The sequence below is a fragment of the Delphinapterus leucas genome, chromosome 10 (genome assembly GCF_059928025.1).
Source record: "Delphinapterus leucas isolate spDelLeu-1000000601 "Yukka" chromosome 10, BTC_Dleu_Yukka2, whole genome shotgun sequence".
Classification (NCBI taxonomy): Eukaryota; Metazoa; Chordata; class Mammalia; order Artiodactyla; family Monodontidae; genus Delphinapterus; species Delphinapterus leucas.
This window is the reverse complement of record NC_143138.1, coordinates 101,451,348-101,474,224: the sequence shown is the minus strand read 5'-3', so window position 1 is coordinate 101,474,224 and position 22,877 is coordinate 101,451,348. Positions and strand designations below refer to the sequence as shown.

The 22,877-nt window shown below is 53.2% G+C and overlaps 1 protein-coding gene across 2 annotated transcripts in view; it reads left to right on the top strand.

The window, feature by feature from the left end:
- Nucleotides 1-775: 775 nt before the first annotated feature.
- SLC6A6 (solute carrier family 6 member 6) overlaps nt 776-22,877 on the top strand; it is an 80,029-nt gene continuing 57,927 nt past the window's right edge. Inside the window, exons 1-3 of one of the 2 annotated variants that reach the window (XM_089919786.1) lie at nt 776-1,028; nt 13,261-13,298; nt 20,600-20,757. In XM_089919786.1, coding sequence (XP_089775912.1) covers nt 20,640-20,757 — 118 coding nt within the window. In that variant the 5' untranslated portion in view covers nt 776-1,028; nt 13,261-13,298; nt 20,600-20,639. The remainder of the gene's footprint in view (nt 1,029-13,260; nt 13,299-20,599; nt 20,758-22,877) is intronic. The other variant, XM_022562544.3, reaches the window with a different exon arrangement.

The following is a 22,877-nucleotide window of genomic DNA, read 5'->3' as shown; positions in this document are numbered from 1 at the left end:
GTCTTCATAGAAGCCAGAGAAGATAAATTCCATTATTCATATTTCCATTTTACAGATGAGGAAACTGAGGTAAGGAAGAGAGCCTGAGTAGTCCCCCAAGGTCAGCCAGGCAGGGCAAAGCCAAGAAGCCGGGGTGGTTTCACATCACTTTCTCAGGCCACCCTCTGGCCTGGGGGAGGCGGGAGGGTGGAGTGGCTGTGCCTGGTTTTGCGGGAGGAGGGGGGGTTGGGGGGTGCATACAGAGGCTCAGAGAACCTGGATGCCGCCCAGGAAGACGCAGTGGAGTGCTTCAGACCTCACCACTCAAGGAGCCCTGGCCCCACCCCATGAGCCAGGTGGGTGGCGAGTGGTGAGCTTGGTGGCTCGTGTTGGGAGGGAGCGAGTAGGCGTCGTGGGCTCTCTCGTTCCTAATCGGAAGACAGGAGGGGGCTGAGGACCCGCTGCACTCACTCCTTGGCTCCAGGGTTTGGAGTAAACGGTTTCCTCGGAAAGAGCGCTGTAAGGGGGTAGGCAGGGGGCCGAGTGCTCGCCCGCCGCAGGAGGGTGTGTGCACGCGCGCTCGGCGAGCCCGGGCTCTTTGTGTCCGAGCCCGAGCGCGCGTGCGTGTGCGGTGTGTGTGCGTGCGTGTGTGTGCGTGTGTGTGTGTGCGTGTGTGTCCGCGTGTGGGGCGGGGCTGGCGCCCGGCCCCGCCCCCGCCCCGCCCCCGCCCCGGCCAAGCTGGTATTTTTCCACCCAGCAGGATGGGTGATGCTGAGAGCTGCCTGCTCAGACAACAGACACGCGAGGTCAGGAAGAAGCCGCTTATAAATTACCGCTTCCTCCGCGCCGCCGCCAGCGCCGAGCTTCGGGTCCTGGCTGCAGCACCGCTCGCTGGCCGGCGCCGAGTCCCGAGGACCGCGAGCTCAGAGGCCGAGCCCAGCCTAGAGGGAGCGCCGAGCGCGGACCCCGCGGGCCAGAGATCGAGCCGGCTGGCAGCCCTCGGTGAGCGGAACCGAGCGCAGACGAGTGCAGCGACGCGGCCGCCACAGGTACCGAGGGAGAGGGAGCCGGGCGCGCGGAGCCCCCTCCCCATCCCCGCGCCCCAGCTAGCCCCGACCTCCTCCCCGCCCAGGGACCCCGTTCCGGCGCCCCTTTCACCACCCAGGGAGGGACGGAGGGTCGCCCGCTCAGTCCCCCTGCGGGGCTGTTATTGTTTCCCGGGCGAAGAGGCTCGGGCTTCTCGTGCAGGAGCCAGGTGTGTGTGTTTGTGTGTGTCTGTTTTGGTGTCTGGATCTCACTGGGGGTCTACATGTATCTCCGTGTGTGTCTGTGTATTTCTGAGGGTGGCTGTTTCTCCATGTTCCCAGCAGCATGCACTTGTGTGTCCCAATGTGTGCCTGCTGTTCTGTGACCTGAGCTGTACATGTGTGTGTTCTAGTGTGTGTCTGTGATACCTGTGTGGCTGTGTCTTCAGATGTTTGCTCTTGTGTGTCCTGGAGTGTGTCTGTGTGAACCTGTGTGTGTGTGACTGTATCTCCGAGTACGTGGCTGTGCACGTGTGTGTCCCAGAGTGTGGCTCTGTCTCTGGGTCCCTGGTTTCGGACACTCATGTGCTCTCGACTGTACCCGAGGGAGTGTCCCCGGTGCCTAGAGGGCCACACAGCCAGAGGTGGTTCTCCAGGGCAGGCGCTGAGTGGGTAGAGGTGATAGGGCGGCATGGCTCCAAGGGTGCTGCCTGTGTGCAGCGTGCAGGTGGCAGTGCCAACGTCCAGCAGCCTTCAGTGGCAGGATCCAGGCCCCGAGGGACAGCTGGGAGCCAAGTGGACAGCGGGCAGGGAGAGCAGGACACATCCATCTCTAGACCTTTCCCTTCCTTCTGGGGGTTCCTCTTTTGAGCTGGAGGTTCTGGTCCCCCTCCCACTAGGAAAGCCAGAGAGAGGATCTCAGAGATTTCATCCTCCAACCGCTGAGGTTTCGTCCTGGACCGGAGGGGGACCTCTGGGCTACCCTCCCTGGCACTCAGAGGGAGGTGTGTGCTGGGCAGGGCCACCGGCCTGGCTATTTTGGTCACTGCCCAGCCTCTGCCAGATCCTGGCCTCCCCCAAGACCAGCCCCAAAAGCTTGGGAGGCAGCCTGGACCCCCATTTCCTGCCTGGAGAAATAAATCAGCTCAGTAACCCCCCGGACACTTGAACAGAGGGTCTCGGGGCTGAGGTTAAGAGGCACGTGGCTCCATTTGGACTTGGGTGAATTGGCCCATGCTTTGGCACCGCTGATGTTCAAATAAATGTCATGGGGGAGATCCTTTTTGAATTTCTTTTTAATTTTTTCTTGGCTGGAAAGGAGGGGATCTCATCCAGAGTCTCCCAGCCAGAAGGAGTTTATTTTTATTGGAAAGAGCGGGTGAGCGCTTAGCAACCGCCTGCCTCTCTCTCGACCAGGGAGTCATCCGGGGAGTGTGGGGTGGGCACAAGGGAGGTGAGGTGTGGGGGCAGAGTGGGGGGAGGAATTTCGTCAGGATGGTTTTGGGGGCGTTTGGACGGGGCCCGAGGGCACTGGCTGAGAACCCATCATAGCGTAGGAGTGGGGGACTGGCTAGAGGTCTTGGGCCTGGCTCAGCCCCCTGTTGACGTTGGGCAAACTTTTTTTGTCCTCTGTTTCCTCATCTGTAAAATGGGTGGAGTAAAGTGGTTATGGGGTTAGCTGAGCACGAAAGGCAGGAGCTCTTCCCCAGGGAGCTGAGTCCAAGTACTGTGCCTCTGTCTTAGTCGGCAGGCGACCTTGGGTGATTCCCTCAGCCACTTTGAACCTCAGCTTCGCTGTCTGGGCAGCAAGGACGCCAAAGCCGGCCTCACTGCGTCCTTGAGGGGATTGAGGGAGATGAGGCTGAATAAGCCTGTGGTGAGCTGTAAAGCCGGGCTCGGCTTCGGAGCTGCCGATTAGAGGGTGTCACGAGGTCCTAGGTCACTGTGGTATGTGGCAAGGGCCAAGGCTCACTCTCGAGCTCTTGTCCTTCGGGGATGTCCTTGTACTGACCTGTGGCGCAGCCACAGTCACCTCTCCTGTCCCTTCCCTCCCGGCTTATCCTGCGGACATCCGGTCCCATCCGCTTTGTGGAGTCGGGAGGCCCTAGCGAGCGGGTAGTGCCCCTTTTACAGATGGGCAAACTGAGAGCCGCCCAGAGGACTTTGCCTTGATTGCACAGCAGCAGGATTGGGCTTCAAAGGCTTTCCCTGGGCCAGCCGCGAGTTTGGGCTCTGTGGGGCTTTAGTCACTGATGTCCTGGGGAGTTGAAATTGGACCCGAACCTGGGGAGAACAAGGGACAAAGGCTCCAGGTCTTCAGGGTTGGAGGGTGAGGGCGTGGGCCCCATTGGCACCTGGATTCTACCCCTGGTTACTCATTCTCCCTTCTCTGTGCCTCTCAGGGAGCCCTGCCACTCTTCCTACTCAAGTGTCAGCCCCCCACGAGGCAGTGTGGGCTCTGGGGATGGTGTTTTCTATCACCTATCAGCCTATCAGCTTGTCAAAGGATTTGGGAGCTTGTGAGACTTCATCTGGAAGTCTTTCCAAAGGTCCTGAAATGATAAGACACTTGTGAGTCATTCAACACATTCCGGTGTATAGGAAAGAGGTGAAAAATAAATTACAAGGAACACCTGGGATGCAGCCTGGTCACAGTTGGAAGGGGTCTGGGTGGGAATTCGGGCTGGCCTTGGAACCCCAGAGCCACCCGCCAGGTGTGGGCTGACCACCGCCCCCCCCCCCCCGCCCCCGAACTTCTGCCGAAGGTCATAAGTGAGGGTCAGATTCTTCGGGGCTACATCTCCGAAGAATGCAATCCCATGTTGCAATCCTGTCTCCAATCTCCATGTTGGCTAACTTATCTTGGCCAAAGTGTTTGTTTGAATTTACGGGTTCTGGGGAGGAGCCCTGGGTGCAGAAATGCCCAGGGTGGCCTTCAAGTGTGAATGGGAGCTCTTTTATAACATGCCTTGTTTCTTTGCTGTTGTCAGTTCTGGCCAGGCACTGGATTTGGGGTAGAATATTGGCTTTCGAGGATCTCATAGCCCAGAGGGAGATGGGCAGCACGGCAGCCGCTGTGACCATGCTGTGCGTGGGTGCCGGTGCTGAGCATGCCTAGATGGCAGGGTCGCAGGCAGAAGGCATTTCAGCTTCTTAGAGGAGGTGATGCTGGAGCTGGCAGCTTCTGTGGGCAGAGGAACAGGGTGGGCTGGCATTCCGGGATGGGGGCATAACAGGTACAAAGGGACAGGGCATGAAACAGCCAAGCGTGTTTGTAGAACAAGCCTCACAGGGACCCAGCTGGAGAGAGGAATAAGCCAGGTGTGGCGGGCCTTGAGCGCTGGGTAAATGGAGTTAGGCTTTATTCTGAAGGCAGCAGAGATAGAAATAGCATCAGGCTGGGTTTGGGGACAGCAGTGTCGAAGCCAGTTAAACCCGGGAGTCCGGGAGACCCTCATGGTAAGTGAGGAATTAGGCTGAGGTCCAGGACCGAAGGTGGCCGGGCCACTGCTAGTCAGGGCACAAAGCATTTTCCATGCCAGCGAATCTTGCCCTGAGCTCTTTTTGTAAACATGGGGTGAAGGCCCGGACATGCTGTCTAACAAGTACACAGGCCATTAACTGTGCCTCTGACCTCCCCGGAGCACACAGCCCTGGGGCCTTGAGTGAATTACGTCTGTCCTGGACAAGGCTTCTTTTGGGGTTTCCCTGCCCACCTCACCTGCTCAGAGGCTCCTTTTGGAAACCTAAGCTGAGGGGCAGGGATTAGGGGTGGTGGGGAGAGGGCAGAGAGAATGGAAATTGCTCTTCTGTTTCTAAAAACCAACATAGAAACAACAAATCACCCAACACAATCAAAGGGGGAGGGGGTGTGGGGGGAGGGGCAGGTCGCCTTAACTCTAGTCAGGCATCAGAATTACCTGAGTGACTTTGTACAGATTCAGGTTCCCAGGCCTGGACATATGGAATCTGAATCCCCAGGGGGTGGAGCCTAGGAATCCGTATGTTTAAGTTTTCAACTGTGACTGTTAGAAATATGAATATGAAAATTGAGATGTAATTTGCATTCAGTGAAATGCAAAGATTCTGTTACAGTTTGTTGAGTCTTGATACACCCGTGTAACCACCATCCAGATCAAGATACAGAAAATTTCCAGCTCCCCTGGAAAGTTGACTTGTGCCCTTCCCCTCCCAGAGGCAACCAGTTTCTGATTTCTATCACCATTAGTTTTGCCAAGCCTAGAACTGGATGGATTTGTACGGTATATAGTCTTTTGTGTCTGGCTTCTTCCTGCTTGATGATTTGAAGATACATTCATGCTGTTGAGTATATCAGTAGTTCAGTCCTTTTATTGCTGAGGAATAAACCTTCATATGGATGCCTCACAGTGTGTTTATCCACTCTCCTGTGGATGGACGTTTGGCTTGTTTCCGGTTTGGGGTGATGATGAACGAAGCTTCTGTGAGCCTTCGTGTACAAGTCTCTTTGTGGGCGTATATTTTCATTTTTCTAGGAGTGGAAGTGCTGGGGCGTAGGGTAGATGTTTGTTAACTTTATGAGAAACTGCCAAAAGAGTCTCTTTTAATTACGAAAACAGTAGATCTCAAGCAGTACAGCACTGTACAAACAAAAGGTGATTCTTAAAGATCATTTTTTTTTAAAGTGCAATCTAGTCTTCAGTCATCTGTCCATCATCTCTATCTTCCTATAATAACAATAAAAGCCTTTAAGATTATACATTTTCCTCTGCATACAGCTTTGACTGTACCCCTCAGATATCTAGATGGACATATATTCCTTTTTATTCTTTTTAGATCAGTTTTCATTTCAGTTTTGATTTCCTCTTTGACCCAGGGTTATTTCGGATCATCTGTTCAGCAAGCTAGCTGTAGTTCTGTTTTGTTGTTAACGAAAATGACATCATACTGTTCTTGGTTCTGCCACTTAACACTATTCAAACAACAGGCCATTGTGGAACGGTGGCTTGTCAGAACATACAGATCTCCAGGCCATTCTGAACAGCTAGTCTGCATGTGGGAATCACTGACCGAGTCTGGCTTGTCTTAATCACCCCGAGTACTGCCACCTTAGTGAATGAAACGCTTCCACCCAATGGCTTTGAACTTACTCTGAAGGTGGGCAGAGAAGCAGCCCAAGGCAGCTCAGTATTCTGAGATGGGAAGGAACCGATACTTTTTCAGCACCACTAGGTCCTATCTCCCTTCCTGCATTTAAGCCCTGTGCCTGACTTGGGGGTTCTTATCTCCATCTTCTGGAAGAGTTCATCCAGTCTCAGAAAAGTGACTTACCGCCCCTCACACAGCTGGGACCTGGGAAGGAGAACCAGAACCCCTGCCCATCCTCGTTCCACTGCACATGCTTTTTACTGAGCACCTACAAGGTGTCTGGCATAGGGCCAAAGCCAGAGGGACGGATAAAGAGACAGAACAGCCCCTGGGCTCAAGTAGCTCACAGTCTCACAGGAGGGGAGAAGATCTGTATCAGGAAGAGGTTAATGAACAATCCCAGCGGATTATGCCAAGGGCAGGCAACCCAGGGAAGGTGTCAGGGAGGGTGCGTGGTGCACTGGCTGGGAGTGTGGGGACTTTGGGGTCATGGAGTTAAGCCTCCCTGCCCACCCACTTAATGGATGAGGAGACTGAGGTCTGAATGAGGCCTAGATCAACAAGAGGGCCATTATTCACAGACTTAAGGTTCTCCCCCCGCCCCCCCCCCCACTCCGGCCCACCTGCCATTCAGTGCTGATGAAGTTACGGACAGTGTTTTTACTTCTGTCTCACACTTACGATGACTCTCTTCACAGCTCTCCGATCCTGATTGTGTCACAGCGGTGGGAAGGGGGATGGAAGGGCTAAGCCATACTGATCCGAACGATTCCTTGGGCTTGGCTGTGCAGGAGACACCTGCAGCATCTGGAACAGGGCTTCCTGGGCAGCGGGACCACCTGCTCAGGGAGGAGCGGGGAGCCTGGCTCTGGTGGGCAGCTCTGGCCACTGTGTGGGACGGAATGGAGGCAGTTGTGAGAGGGCTGGCGAGTGTCCCTGTTGGGGGGCGGGGCAGCTGCCTTCTGGTTCCGCTCACCTTGGGTCCTCACTGGACAGACACCGGCCCCCAGCTTTGACCCCGCCCTCCTCCACTGAGCGGAGGCTGGGACCACATCTCTGTGGGGTCCCTATTGTGGACACGCTGAGAGTTTTTTCCTTCCCACCGCTCTGCTTTGCACATGAGGGAATTAATTCTACCATCCACTTTCCTGCAGAAAGTCCTTAACACAGCCAGGTTGCTGTCACCTGGTGGCGGTGGAGGGGTGTGGTTGGCCTTGGGTTTCAGCAGAGTCATGCTTCCTGGGGGAGGGGCTTCAGAAGGGGGCGGTTCTGAAGGCTCTGCCCTTTTGCCCCATGGCCATTTGGCACCTGGAGACAGTCAGCCCTGATGGCGGACTCAGGCCATGATTTTAAGCACATTCATTCTATCACCAGATGGCACCTGGTGTCTCCTCTCTGGGTGGATGCCACCACAGCTCAAGACAGCAACCTCCTCACCAGCCTCCATGCCTCCTGGGCTCTGTAGCGTCGGGGGCCAGCTCTCAGTATGTCACTCTCCTGCTCCCAAGCCTTCTGTAGCTCCCTAGTGCTTTGTGAAATCAAGTCCAAACTCCTTAGCCTGGCGTTCAGCGCCCTTCATGATCTGGCTCCTGGCCAATGTTTATTGTCATCTGCCACCACTTCTCTCTGTTCCCTGTGATCTGGCTGGCTTCTGCCCTCAGTCCGAGCCTCAGGCTCTCAGCCCTGCCCAGACCTCAGCCCGAAAGGCTCTTCCTCCCTTCCCCTCCTAATTCCCACTCTTCGAGGGCCAGCTTGAGGCCACCTGCTTCATGAAGGCTTCCTGGAACCCCTTAATGGTGCGTGACACATCGTAAGCACCCAGCAAAGATCCTCTGAGTCAAAGTGGACTTAACCTCGCCCTGCTCTGAGCCCTGTGGACCTTTTCTCTGGCTGGAACCCAGACCTGTGTGGTCTTACCTTTTTTCCAGCCACCTGACCAGAGGCACATCAGGGGAGTGACAGTTGCCCCAGCAGCCAGCCAGCACGGGGCCTGGCGCACAGTAGGTGCCCAGCACAGAAATAGAGGCCGTCTGATTCCCTCTTTCCTGAAATGAGAGCCTATGATTTGAACATCTGAGTGGGTCCAAGCTTGGAAATTATATCCACCCATCACTATCTATCCTTCCAACAAATGTTTTTTCTAGACCCTGTCGTAGTCCCTGGGGATGTGGCAGGTGAACGGGATGGACCAGCTCATGCCCTCAGGGAGCTGACCACAGGAGTTAAGTGAATTGTTACAGGAACACTGTGACACCAGGATTTGGATGTCCTTGGCCACTGACTTGCTGTGTGACCTAGGAAAGTCCTTTCCCTGCTCTGTCCTAACCTGTAAGGAAGCTTCATGTTTGAGGGAAATACCTGCTGAGTGAAGGGGGGAAAGACCCTTGTTTCTCTCTGTTGGGGAGCACATGTCACTACATGGGTGATGGTCCTGTGGGATTTGACTGTAGTCCCATTGGTTTTCAGGATGTTTTAGCCCTCGCTCTGAAAGCGGGTACCCGATTTGGGGACTGGAGTTCAGAGGTGCTCTGAGCAGAGCTGTAGCAACAGGATTTTAGTGGAAAACACTTCCTTGGAGAGGAAAGTGGGGTTTCTTTTAAAAATATTTATTTATTTATTTATTTGGTTGTGCTGGGTCTTAGTTGCGGCAGGCATGCTCCTTAGTTGTGGCACGTGGGCTCCTTAGCTGCAACAGGTGAACTCTTAGTTGTGGCATGCACGTGGGATCTAGTTCCTGGACCAGGGATGGAACCCGTGTCGCCTGCATTGGGAGCGTGGAGTCTTAAGCACTGCGCCACCAGGGAAGTCCCAGAAAGTGGGTTTTTATTCCATCATTGGTAGAAGAGTATAGATCAGAATAGACCTTTAAAAAAAAAAAAAAAAGACCCAACCTGCCAGCCTCTGTTGCCGGGACTGAGCAGAATCTGTTTCTGCTTCCACTTCTCACCAATGCAAGGTGTGGGCTGTTTGCAAAGGATTGCACCCCAGGCCTGAGACAACAGTACTAGTCGCAGCAAAATCGTCCCCCACGGGCAGCTCCAGGCCTCCTGTATGGTTTGTGTTGTCCACTCAGAGTTTTATAAAATCGAGCCGGTGTTTTTTCAATGTGGGGTTTTTTTTTTTTTTTTGCATCTGCCTCTGGCCATTTGGTTTCTCTGAAGGGCCCTCCGTTGCTTGGGACCCGGCTGCCTTGAGGCAGGGACATGCTGCCTGTGGATCCTGGGCCGGTGGGAGCCTTCCTGCTGTGTTCCTTCAGCAGGACTGATGGTGCAGCGTAGGGAAGAGGGATTCCTACCCCTTTCAGGGGACCCGTAGTGCTTTCAAGGGGCATTTCAGGGCTGGAGCAGGAGAAATCCAGCCACCCCTACCTGCGCACTGCTCTGTGGGGGGCTGGGGGGGTGGCCTGGCTGCAGCACGCACCTCCCAGGGCAGCCCCCTCTGCCAACCTCTGCTGGGAGTTCCGGGTGGCGCTGCAGGCGGAGAGGGTGATTTGCCTCCTTGAATGTAAAGCGTTCAGCCTTCTGGAGAGCAGACCAGGCAGCCGGTCTCTGCCAAAACCCGCACATCTGAGATCTGTAATTTTTTCGGTGTATTTTGTTGCCGTGGCTGAGCCGTGAGTTAAGTCCGATGGTCCTCACCTACTCGCTAAGCCCTGTGTCCACTCCCCTCTCCTGAGCCGTCCGGGGGCTTGTCGTTAGTTGGGAGGCCGGGGAAGCTGGAGAATTTTTCTTCCCTCTCTCAACATTTCATTACCTTTGACCCCTGCCTGCCATTCCCCCAGGCCTAGGGGTTGTGGGTGCATCTTGGCTCTGCCCTGGGATGTTGCAAGAATGCCAGTAGTAATTATAATGTATACCAGCACTCCTCAGACTTGGAAGATGTAGGCCTCACTCGCGATCTTGTTCAAATGCCCCTTCCCCGGCAGGAGGGCTAAGGTGGGGCTGAGATTCTGCATTTCTAACCAGCTCTCAGGTGCTGCGATGACGGTCTGTGCGGGTAGGGCACACATTGAGTAAAGGAGGTTAATCATAGCTTTTGCCACACTTTGTAAGCCAGGCCCTGTGCCTTGTAAGCATCATCTTCCTAACCGTCACAAAAGGTACCATCGTTCCCGTTTTGCATGTGAAAAGCTGAGGCCCCAGAGAGAGCAGGTAACTCGCCCGAGGTCACACAGCTGGGAGGCGGCTGAGCCAGGCCAAGCTCTCTGGGCCAGTGCCACCTTGGAAAGGCTGCTGGTGGGGAAGCCCTTTTCTGCTGAATGGTGTCCGTGGTCCAAAAGCCACAGGAGGCTTTTCAAGGCAGCCAAGTCGGATGTAAATCAAGGAGAGCCAGGGGCCAGCCAGGCCGCGCTGACAGCAGGGTGGCCCAAGGCAGTGTGTCAGGACCAGGCCCGCTGCGGGATTTGGTGCTGGCGTGCGGCCTGGTTGGGGGAGCAGCTGGGGGATGCTCACAGCTCCTGTACGACCGGTGTGGGGCCTGCCTGGAGCCCAGAGGCACCAAGTCACACTTACTGCCTCCCCATTATTTAGATAACTCCCAGGATGCAGGGCTGGCTGGAAGGGTCAGCAATGGGACAGGCGGAAGCTGGGACCTGTGCTTTAGTTGTTTAAAGGCTGGCTCATCCTTGGAATCACATGGGCACTTTCCCTTAATTGGCGGTCTGCTATGGGGACCGAGGGGCTGTGGTCTGCCTGGCTGGGCCTTCATTTTTACACTAGACACCTGCCCCAAGCAACTGGGAAGAGTAGAATAGATTTAGAGTCTGGGTCCTCAAAATGTGGTCACTGGATGAGCAGTCTCAGCATCACTGGGAGTTTGTTAGAATGCAGTATCTCGGTCCCTACCCCAGCCCTGCTGGCTCAGACCCTGGGGTAGTACCCAGTCCTCTGTGTTTTAACAAACCCTCCAGGCTTAACTTTGAGAAGGGCTGATTTCTGCATCTCCAGCCAAATGCCCAGGGGTAGGGGAAGATAAATCCTAACCTTTGCAATTGGCTAGAGTGCCAGGGCTGCAGGAGGACCGCAGGTGTCATTTCATCTGTGCCTCCCTTTTCTGATGGCCTGAGTGTCAGAGAGATAAAGAGACATGCATAAACTTACACCGCAAATTCAAGGCAGGCTTGGGTCTGGGTTCTTAGGGTTGCAAGTGGCAATAATCAGTTCAAACATTTACTGACTCCTTTAACAGAAAAGCCCAGAGTCGTACTTCAGGTATGGCTGGATCCAGATGCTGAGAGATGTCACTGGGGCTCAGTTTCTTTCTCTCCCTTTCTGGCTCCATGTCCCTCCTCTGTTGGCCCCATTCTCCTTGGGGTGCCCCCAGCTGCACAGGGTGTTGCCCACCCGCACCCCCAGCAAAGCCATCCCAGCCTAGAAAGAGCTTTCTTTTTTCCCAATATTTTCAGCCCAAGTCCCTGTTGTCGCTCTCCGTGTCCAGTCTTGGTCATGTGCCTGTCCTGGAGCCGATCATGACAGCCCTCTGATTGGCTCAGCCTGGCTCATACACCCAACCCTGGAGCCGATCATGACAGCCCTCTGATTGGCTCAGCCTGGCTCATACACCCAACCCTGGAAATAGGAGGTGGGCTCAGCCCACCCAGAACCCCATTGGCTGAGAGTGGCATGTGGGGGTCTCCAGGGGGAATAGATGCAGGCTGTCCCCAGAAAAAAGGGTCCAGGTGCCAGCACAGTAGCTAGAGATACAGCGACTCGGTGCCACTTTTATTCTTCTCTGAGTTGGACTCATGCAACTGCTAATGTCTCACCTCAGATAAAATTATACTCTCGTTCCTCTGGTTCCTTTAACATTGTGCCTGTAATTGTGCATTGAACATGCTACCTTCATTTCCCCTTTGTCCCTCTTCCCTTGGTATGGTCCTGGATAACCAGGAACACATTACCACTTCCACCACCCACACCTGCTGCAGACATTACTAATCCACCCAGACTTCACAGAGCCGTGCCTCCACCCAGAGAATGAAGCCTCGATGGCATCCGTGTCAGCCTCAGCTGTTTTGTCCACTGCCGGGTTCCAGTGCCTAGAACGGTACCTGGCATATAGTAGATGCTCAATAAATAATTGACTCAGCATTCCTACACGCAGTGCCTCAGACACAGTGGGTGCCCGTGTGAGCCTGGTGAATGTGGAAGCCCAAACACGGCAATGAGGTTGTCTAATTTGGGGGACAGGGGGCTCTGCAGACTGCTGGACCCCAGTTCTGAGTCTGGGGAAGAGGCTCCAAGGGCAGGGCTGCAGGTACAAAGAGGAAAGAAGTGAGCAGCCCTGGAGGCCTCTCTGCTCTTCCACCACAACCCCCTTCCTTCCCTGCTAATCTGTTTAACTTGTTCATTGAAGTGTAAGATCTTCCTTGATAAGGAAGCATTTCCTGGTTTTCTGCATTTTTTATTCCAGGAAACCAGGAGAGCCTTCCAGCACAGCTCTGCCGGTGGAATGAGGCAGAGGTGATCTGCCCCCACTTGCGTTGTTTCCCAACCAAGTCCAAAAGAACAGAGGTGGTCTATTTAAAAAAAAAAAAAAAAAAAAAAAGCTTCAGGGGTCAGTCACACTTGGGGACTGCTTGGCTCAGCACAGTTCAGCAGGCTTCCTTGGCGCAGTGATGCTCAACCTCTAACCAGGTGATGAGTATCAGGTTCTCCACCTGGCTTCGGCGCATCCCTGTGCTCACAGGGCACGGTCACTCACAGAGCTGGGCAAGTGGCTGAGCTCGTGGGGGGCTTGGGGGAGCGCAGACTTTTGGGTTAGGGCTGGGGAGCTGCTTACCTGTTCTCAGCCAGCAAGAAGAGCCTTTCCCCTCCTGAGTGCAGGCTGGGCCACCCACCCCTCCCAGCTCTGGTTCTTGCCACTGACAATTTCAGGGATGCTGGCGAGAGGTGTGTGAGCGTGTGCCTGTGTGTGAACACGTGGTGTGTGTGTGTGTGCATGCATGTGCGAGTGTGTGCAGGAGCACCCGGACGCCTGGCTTTCCCCCGCCCCAGCCCCACTGGGTGTGGACCGGGCCCCTCCCAGTTGTGTGTGCTGGGTGGTCACACGGAATAGAGTCTGGGTCCTGAGTACATCACACCCTGACCAGATCTCTTCTTTCTTTCTCTGCCTTCTTTCCTTGCAATAGGTCCAGAGGGACAGCGCTTTGTGAGGAGCCTCCAAAACGTAAGTGGCATTTGACCTCCCCATGGTCTCGGTGTCTCGCCACGGGTGGCAGTGACCCACGGTGGGCGCTCAGGATCCCAGAGGAAGAGACAGAAGCCCCGAGGCCCCAGGACCTTGTCCACAGGTCACCTCTGGGTGGCAGGTCCACGGCCCGGCTTGGCCACCTGTGCACATCGGTGGCAGGGAGGTAGCCCTGCAAATGGGCTGAGCACTGATTTCGGAGTCCTGGCCTGGACCCCAGCCTGGCTCTGCACCAGGCGGTGAGGAGGCCTTCGTGGAGTTGATTCTAAGGTTCGGGGTCAGAAGCGTATGAAAGGGTGAGCTGCTTGGCTCCCAGCAGACAGGATGCTCTAGGAATCGGGCTGCTGTCCCAGCTATCTCTTTATTGAACGTTTTATTTTTAAAAAATTGAAAACCTTCAAGAAAGTTGCACGAATGTTACAATGAACTCCTCTAAGTCCTTCACTTAGATTTTCCTATTGTTAACATTTGCCTCCTTTGCTTCCTTGCTTTAATATATGCTATAAAAAGTCACATTGATATCCTGGATCACTGGGGAGTTTCAGGCACGCTGCCCCTTTACCTCTAATCCTTCAGCATGCATTTTGTAAGAGCAAGGCCATTCATTCTCTTATATAAGTACACAATGATCAGCCCTGGAACATTTAACATTGACACAATTCTGTTATCTAATCTAAGAACTTAATGACGTTTTGCTGATTGTCTAGTATTTATAGAACCTCCCGCACCTCCACCCCAGTTCAGGATCACAGTAGCGTTTTTAAAAGGGGTTTAATGGGGCAGGAACCTGACTCAGTCACTCTTCTGCAGCTGCCTTCTACACCTTGATTTAAACATCCTCACTGTAGGGGCTTTCAAAGAAGTCTTTGACTCGTGACATTCAGTAAGAAGCATACTTTACAGCAGGATGCCGCGTGTACTTAACACACGCGTGAAACTGAAACGAAAGTTTCACGAAATAGAACTCGTAGCCTCACCGTCTGCAGGGCTCTCTGTTCTGTTCTGTTCTCTTTTATAAAAACGATAGCCCTGACCCTCTAAGTCAATAGATTGCACGACCCACTAGTACACCTGCTCTGGAATTTGAAAAACCTGGCTTCCTGGGCAGAAACTTCTCGGGATCAAGCTCCCACAGGTCCGGGGCCGGGTTTGGTTGATTGGGGTCCCCTAGGAAGCCAGGACTGGGAGAAAAGCCTGAAGACCCTTGGCCTCTTGCTGCCGGTGGTGGACCCGATTCCACCCCAGTCATCAAGCTCCCAGCCCTGGGTCTCTGTCACCGGCAGCCGCAGGCCTCCGGCACCACCCAAGACCTGCTCTTCATGCTGTGACATCAGATGCGGAGAATCAGGCTGGCATATCCCTGGTGGTCAGGAGATGCCCCGCTCTGGGTCAGCCTCCAGAGTCACCACTGTCATAAATAGCAAGAGGAATAATCGCGAACATTTACGGAACTCTTTAACAGCGTTCACCATGCTGCCGAGCGTTTAATGATGGCAGCAGATTTTATCCTGCACCTGTCCTGTGATGGGCGCTGTGGTTCCACCATTTATTGAGCGCTTGCTCTGCCTCAGGCAGTGCTAGCGCCTTAGTCGCCTGCAGTCCTCACAGTAGCCCTGTCAGGTGGGCACTGTACAATGATGGCCCCCATTGTACAGATGGGGATACTGAGGCTCAGAGGTGGTGAACTGCCCGCGCCCTCACCCCCAGGTCACACAGGATTTGAACCTGGTTGATCTGACCCTGGTGCCAACACCATCCAGCATGGCCCTCCCCTCCCCCTCCCCCAGGCTGGTGCAGACTCTGGTCCAGCCCCTTCCTGAGGCCTCTCACTGGTTAATGAGTAGCCCAGGGCAGCCAGGAAGCCAGGTGCCTGCCACTGTGAAGCTGGAATGTGAGTTCTGCTTCCAGATAAAGAGAATCTTGTGCAAGGGGCTTGGCCTTTAGAGGCAATAAACAGAGGCCGGCCACGGTTCCTCTCCCTGAGGCTTGCTGATCCGTCCATACTTGGTGGGAGCCCATTTTACGAGAGAGGCCGCTGAGGCTGAGAGGCCTGTCTGACGCCTCCTCCAAGCAGCCCTTTTGGTTTAGTCTTGCCAGAAGTGCTCACTGCCGCCTGACATGGCAGGCAGTGGGATTTGGAAGGAGGTGTCTTTAGAGAACAGTTGTCATCTCTGAAGTCTGAGCCCTGCTGGGTGTGCGGCCTTCAGTTCCCACCTGCGAAAGGGGATGGTGATCGCTCTGGAGCCCCCGCAGGGTCAAAGAGATGACAGATGTGTGCATGTCCATTGGGTGTTCAGCAGACCCTGGGGTATTAATGAACCCGCCAAAAATAGTATTCCTGAGCTGGGGGCAACCCGGGTAGTAGAAAGTCCTTGGAGCTGGAGAGTCAGACAGCCCAGGTTCAAATCCTGGCTCCATCCCTGGCCAGCTGTACAACCTTGAGAGGGCAGTCAGAGCCTCTCGGAGCCTCCTCTTCCCCACCTGTGAAATGGAACAGTAACAGCCCCGGGAGGAGCAGAAAGTGAGTATGGGATCAGGGGTAACGATCAGTCATCACAGTGGGGTTTAGAAGCGCGCAAGGGGCCTAACAAAGTCATTGCCCCGCACCCAATAGCATTTCTTTTATTTATTTATTTTTTTATAAATTTATTTTTTTTATTTATTTATTTTTGGCTGCATTGGGTCTTCATTGCTGCGCGCGGGCTTTTTCTAATTGTGGTGAGCAGGGGCTACTCTTTGTTGCAGTGTGTGGGCTTCTCATTGCGGTGGCTTCTCTTGCTGCGGAGCACGGGCTCTAGGCGCACAGGCTTCAGTAGTTGTGGCTTGCGGGCTCAGTAGTTGTGGCGCGCGGGCTCAGTTGTGGCATGCGGGCTCAGTAGTTGTGGCGTGAGGGCTCAGTAGTTGTGGCGCACGGGCTTAGTTGCTCCGCGGCATGTGGGATCTTCCCAGACCAGGGATCGAACCTGTATCCCCTGCACTGGCAGGCGCATTCTTAACCACTGTGCCACCAGGGAAGTCCCCCCAGTAGCATTTCTTATCTCATCTCCCACGTGGGATCCCCTGAGCAACTCCCCCCCACCTGAAAATCAGATCCACCCTCTTGGGTGCCCAGGAATTTTAGGGAGGGGGAACCTCTCTGAGCTCGTCGTGAGAATTCCAGTGGGGCCTTCTCCACCTGTGCCTCCCCCAACCTCACCGCCCTCCCTCCGCAGCTTGTAAACTCTGGCAAGGGAGGGGGTGTCGGTACGACCTCTGACCATCCACCAAAGCATTCACTGCCTAGAAGGGCCAAGACAGTGAGAAAATGGTATTTATTGTTTGTTTACCCTGATTATAAAAGTCATACAATTTTTCAAAAATTGAGATAGGGTTGGCATACAACGTTGATGTACATTTAAGGTGTACAGTGTGTTGATTTGGTCCATTGCTATTGCGGTATGAGTGTCACCGTAGCATTAGTTAACACCGCCATTCAGTCACTTAATGATTTCTTCTGGTGTTGAGAAGTAACATGTTTTTCATACAGAAAATTTGGAGAGCACAGAAAAGTCAAAACAAGAAAATAAAATTCATCTCTATTCCTACCATCCAGAGATAAGCACCTAATGGTACATTTATATACGTTTGGGTAATATACCTTATTTAAAATTTTCCTTTCCAAATTGAACTCGTAGCATGGCTCTTTAGGAGCCAATTTCTCCCAGCACACCCTCCAACCTATTTCTGATAGCGTTTTGGGGTCTTGGGTCTTCCAAGTCCAGGTTTGGCAAACTTCTTAAAGGGTTGGATAGTATGTATTTTGGGCTTGTGGGCCATGGGCTCTCAGCTCTGCTATTGCAGCTAGAACCCAGTCCAAGACAATAGGCAAATGATGGATGGAGCTATGGGCCTATAAAACTTTATTTACAAAAACAGTGCTGAACCTAGCCCAGGGGCCACAGTTTGCTGACCCCCCTGTTCTAGTTTGTTTTGATTTGTTTGGATAAACCATCATTTATTTAAGTAATCCCCTGGTGAGGAGAGATTGGCTGTGTATAGTTTCTCTTTTTTGAAAACCACTCTGCTGTGAACATTTTTTTTTCTATTTTTAATTATGGTAAAATACACATAACATAAAATTTGCTGTCCTAACCATTTTTAAGTCTACAGTTTAGTGGTGTTAAGTGTATTCACATTGTTGGGCAGTCCATCTCCAGAACTTTCTCATCTTGCAAAACCGTGTGCAGTAAATTACACATTGGTCTGGTCAGGAAACTGGAATCGCTAGCATGAAGGGAGTGCGCATTTTTAAGATGCTCGCACTTGTTGCCAAATTATTGACCCTCCAGAAATTGCTCTAATGTCATCATTGACAGCCCTCAGTCCTTGAGAGAGAGAGGTGGCACGTTCCTGGTGAATGTGCTTTCAGGGTCTTAGGGGGCAGAAAATTTAAAACAATCCATCCTAGAGGAGCTGCTCCCAGTCTGCCAGCCTTCCTTTTTGGGGAAGAACATAAAAACTCAGGAAATATAAAATGCTATGAATCCTAGGCCTCCTCCGAGGCTGATAAATACACCCTTTAGAGAGAGGAGAGGCGTGTTTAAGACCTAATCTCACCATGAGTCTGGGTGTAAATGTCTTTTGGCCTCTACCTTGCTGTGTGACCCAGGGCATGTCACTTAACCTCTCTGGGCCCCAGGGTCTTCTGTCAAAATAAACATGATGTAGAATCTCCCTTCTGTGGTTGTGGTGAGGATCAGGGAAGAAAAACTATGAACCTTCTCAGTACAGTGACTAGCCCATAGCAATTACTGAAAGTGGTACTTGTCACTGTAATTGGTCTTCCTATTGCTACTGTTACTGTTAATACTTTTGATACCTCTGTCAGGGTAGGCTGAACATATGGACAATAATAGCGTGCGCAGCTCTTTGCAATTCTCAAAAAGGTCTCCCATCTTTCATACTTGCATTATCGTATAGCATAGTTATTACTGTCGCCACATAACAGGTGAGAGATGTGAGGCTCAAGAAGGCAGTGGCCAGCTTGAGGTCAGCCGTGTTTCAGGTCGGGACCTGGGGTGAGCCACATCTTTGGCTTCTTAGTCTTGAAGTCAAAGGTGCTGGGAGACGGGGCCTCTGGACCACCAGGCCAAGCAGGAGCCGCGTCTTCTGGCCTAACCTGTGGCAGGAAAGCTTGGGCCTCAGGTGGAGAGAAGATTCCTTGGCTGTATCTTCCTGTCTTGGCTCTTACCCCAACGGGTGTCACACAGGGATTTCTTCAAGGAGAGAGATTATTATTTTAATGTGTGTGGTTCTTTCCCCACACCACCAAGCAATCCTCCAGCACCAGCTGGGCATCCTACGACTTAAGTCAGTATTGACGATACTGACGCTGTTGGTGTGGAGGTAGTCTCAGGTTCCCCAGGTGAAGGGCTCAGTCCCATAAGACTGCCCCCACCCCCGACTTTAGCCCGAATGGCTGTGAATCGGAGGGTCCCACGACCCCCTCCTCGGGTTGGATTAATTTGCTAGAGCAGCTCACACAACTCAGAGAAACATTTTACTTACTAGATCACCGGTTTATGACAGAGCGATATAACTCAGGAACCAGATGGCAGAGACACACAGGGCCAGGTGTGGGGAAAGCGAGGAGCTTTCATGCCCTCTTCAGGCGCCCTTGTCCCTGAATCTCCACGTGTTCACCAACTGGAACCTCCCCAAACCCTGTCCTTTTGGGATTTTACGGAGGCTTCATTACCTAGGCGTGATCCATTCAACCTCCAGCCCCTCTCCCCTCCGCAGGGCTGAGGGGTAGTGGGACTGAAAGTTCCAGCCCTCTAATCACTGGTGGGTTCTCCTGGCAACCAGTCTCCTTCCTTAGCTCCCTCCTAAGTCGCCTCATTAACATAACAAAAGACACCTTGATCCCCCTCGCCACTTAGGAAATTCCAAGGGTTTTAGGAAGTCTGTGCTGGAAACGCGGATGAAGACCAACTTTATCTTTTTTATCATAAATCACAATATCACAGTCCCCCCCCACCCAGTTTTTGAAACTGACAGGGCCTTTCAAAAAGAAGAGCTTCCCACAGTGGTGAAGCCTGAGGGGTTTCTGAAGGATACTGCTAACTGTTAGCCTGTGCTCAGCCACCAGACAGCAAGTCCAGAAACCTGGGCTCCTAAAGCAAAGCAGGCACCTCCCAACCCCTGGGGCTGCAGTTGGCCTCTGGCCTCGGAGGGCCTGGCTCCCTGGGGCAGTTCCCTCTAGCACCTCCATTATTTACCCATTTGCTGGGGGACCTTGGACAAGTCACTTCCCTTCTCTGGGCCCTAGGGCTTCCCCACGTGTAAAACAAGGGTCTGGAATCATCTCCCTGGGGTGGCTGCTGGCGTGGCAGTGCCGAGCTTTGGCTACGAATGTCAGCTCTGCCATTTCAGAGTCAGGTGCCCTAGCGTAAGGGGTCTCCCTTTCTGAGCTGGGTGTTCTCTGTAAAAGGGGCGAAAGTGCATGTGCCCCCCCGGGGTCTGCAGGCTTAGGAAAGAGGCCGCCCCCACCACAGCCTGGCTGCTGCTGGCACACCCTCCGTGGGGCCTTACACGGGGACCCCTGGCATCCCTTCACTGCTCCTCCCCCAGAGGGAGTTTGGGATTGGCCTGCCCTCCTGCCCCTCATTCCCACCCTCCACACCCCCGAGTCCCCCTCCTCACTCCTCTCCTCCCCGAGCTCCTGCTCTGTGGGTCCACGAGGGCCCACGCCTCCCTCCCTCCCTCCTGCCACAGTGAGGGGGACGTGGCTCTTCTTTCTGTTTTGGGGGTCCAGTGCCGGGAGCTTCTGCTTGTCTTGCTGCCCCCCTAGTCTTTTCTGGGCATCCTGCCTGCCCCTGACCATCTCCCTCATGTGAGCGCATTCTCTTTTCCATTAAGTTCCTGAGGTCCAGAGAGACGGGGTTCTGATGAGGAATCTAAGGCTGAGTCCTGATGATCGGTGGGAAGGAGGCCATGATCGATTAGCAATGTCTGTTGGGGGCGCGGGATAGGAGAAGGTGGCATGTGGGTGGTACACGACCCCCTTGGTAGCAGACACCTGCTTTGGAAAAAAGGAGGAGCTGAGAGGACTGTGAAAGTTCTGTGCAGCCACCAGGCAAGAGGCTTCTTCGGGGTGGGAAGAAAGAAAGGGACACGACTATGGGATAGGGTGACCCTCAAATCCTAAGTTACTTAATTCATATTTAGGTGGAGGTTTTCGGACTAGGCACCCAGAGTATTTGATTCCTCTTATGTTCTGGGTCTCATATTTTTGCTAGATATGAGATGGCGGGGTGATAACACATCAAGACCCTCCGGATGAGGTTGCCAGATAAAATGCAGGTGCACCTGAGAGGTGCAGCGACCTGCCCAAGGTCACACAGCACCTTGACGTTGGGCACCTCTCCTCTGCTGCTTCCTGGCTGTGTGACCTCAGGTGAGTCCCATCTGCTGCCTGGGCCTCAGTTGCCCCATCTGTTAAATGAGGACCGAGATCAAGATGCCCAGCGGGTGAACTGGCGCACGTAGGAGAAAGCAGCTCGGTGTATTGAAAAGTTGATGAGCTGATTTCTTATATATGTGGCTTATGAATAATAGCTGTAATAAAGTGCTTTTAGGGAAGGGTTAGTCACACTAAACAGACCAGACATTGAGTGAAGTCTCTCGCCCTAAAAGAGACAAAACTAGAAAAGCTTGGAAGGTGGCAGGTGGCTGTGCTTCTGGGCAGTGATTCCTGACACCTCGGACCCCTGGGCTAGCTGATCCCCATGTGGCCAGGCCTGAGAGCGCCACGGCTGGGCACCTGGCCTGAAGTGCTTCTGGGGAAAAGGGTCCCCCCTAACTTTATTAAATTAATTTTATTTCATATTCATAAATATTATGACAGGTGCTGGTGATACAAATATAAGCAAGATATTGTCAATTTTTTAGAATTTTACAGTCTAGTAGGTGAGACTGTGTGAAAGTGTAAATTACGTTAAATTTTGGTGATTTCTTTTCCAGTTTTATTGAGAATAAACGACATACATCACTGTATGAATTTCAGAAGTACAGCGTGATGGCTTGATTTGCATATATTGTGAAAACGATTACCACAATAGGTTCTGTTAACGTCCATCACCTTGTGTAGATACAACAGCCCCCAACTTAAGGTCATGGGGCCAGACCTTTGACTTCCCTTGGGCCTTTCCAGTCCATTGAGAAATTCGCATGTTTTCAAACCCTTTCCAGCTCTGCTGAGTGGGGGAAAGGCCCAGGCAAGAACATTTGATGTCAGGGGAAGTTTGGGGAAAACCTGTAAGCATCTGAAAACCGAGAATTGAAAGTCTGCTCATTCAGTCATCAGGGAGTTATGGACTTGTCCTGTGGCTCAGACCCCCGCTGGGCCCTGGGGACCCAGAGATGAGCCTCGCTCTGTCCAGCCTGGGAACTGCCTGGCCTGCAAATCGGGCGTCCATTGGCGGGGTCTCTTGAAGATGCTTGGGCACCCAAAGTTCAAAGAACTTTCCCAGAGGCCTTGAATGACAAAGCATGCCAGCTGGGCACAAAAGGGGAAGGGCATTACTGGTGAGGAAGCAGCCTGTGGAAGGGCTGGCAGAGCGTGAAAGAGTGGAGCGAGGACCCCGGGGCCGAAGGAGCCTGGGGGGCTGGGGGGGCTGTGTTCTGGTCTGGGAGGAGGAGCTGGATGGGTGTTGGTGTAGCCTGGTGACCCCCAGTGCCCTGCTGAGTGCTTGGTCTTGATTCACTTTGGGGAACCAGCCTGGAATCAGAGTCCTCATTTAATGCTTCCAGGTGTCCCTTAAAGGTAGTAACTGTTTAGTTGTTCTGACAACTGGCTTCTGCTCAGGAAGAAAAACAAACAAGCCCAGCCTTCACCACCGAGACCCGCTTGTAGGAGAATCACAGGCGCGGCCAGAGGTCCCAAGAGGAAACCCACTCTAATGAGATGTCTAACCTAGTTTTGCTGATTCACGTGGTTTGGGGAGCACACGAAGTGCCTTGGGAGGGGATGGCGGTGCCAGCGGACTTGGCTGCTGGTTTGACACAGAACGCCGGATGGAGAAACTGTTTATTTGGTATTTTCCCTGCTTGACAGATCAGCCCTGGGTGTTTGCTTCTGCTTCTCCCAGCACTTAGCTGGATGATGCTAACAACGGGTGGAGTCCGTGTTTGTTGATTTAACTGCATGAAATGCAAGGTGGCTGATCTCTCTGGTTCAGGGGCAAACTGTTTCTCCTGAGAGCAAAGCCAGGCTTGTATTGAGGCCCTTCCTTGTACCTTCCCTTGTGTAATGTGAGGTGGCCCATTTTACAGATGGTGCAACTGAGGCCCCAAGGGGAAGAGACACGCCTGAGGTTACTATTTGCTGCTGACAAGTGGCAGAGTTAGGTTCCAACTAAAATCTCTGATGGTGACGCAGAACAGGCAAAAGCGGAACCAGGCAAAGGGTATTTGGGGAACAGAGTCTCACTGGCGGAGTTGGGAGCGGGAGGCTCACTCTTGGGGAATTCAGAGAACAAAGCTGGAGAGGCGAGGAGGGTCTTTCCTCTCCACTGA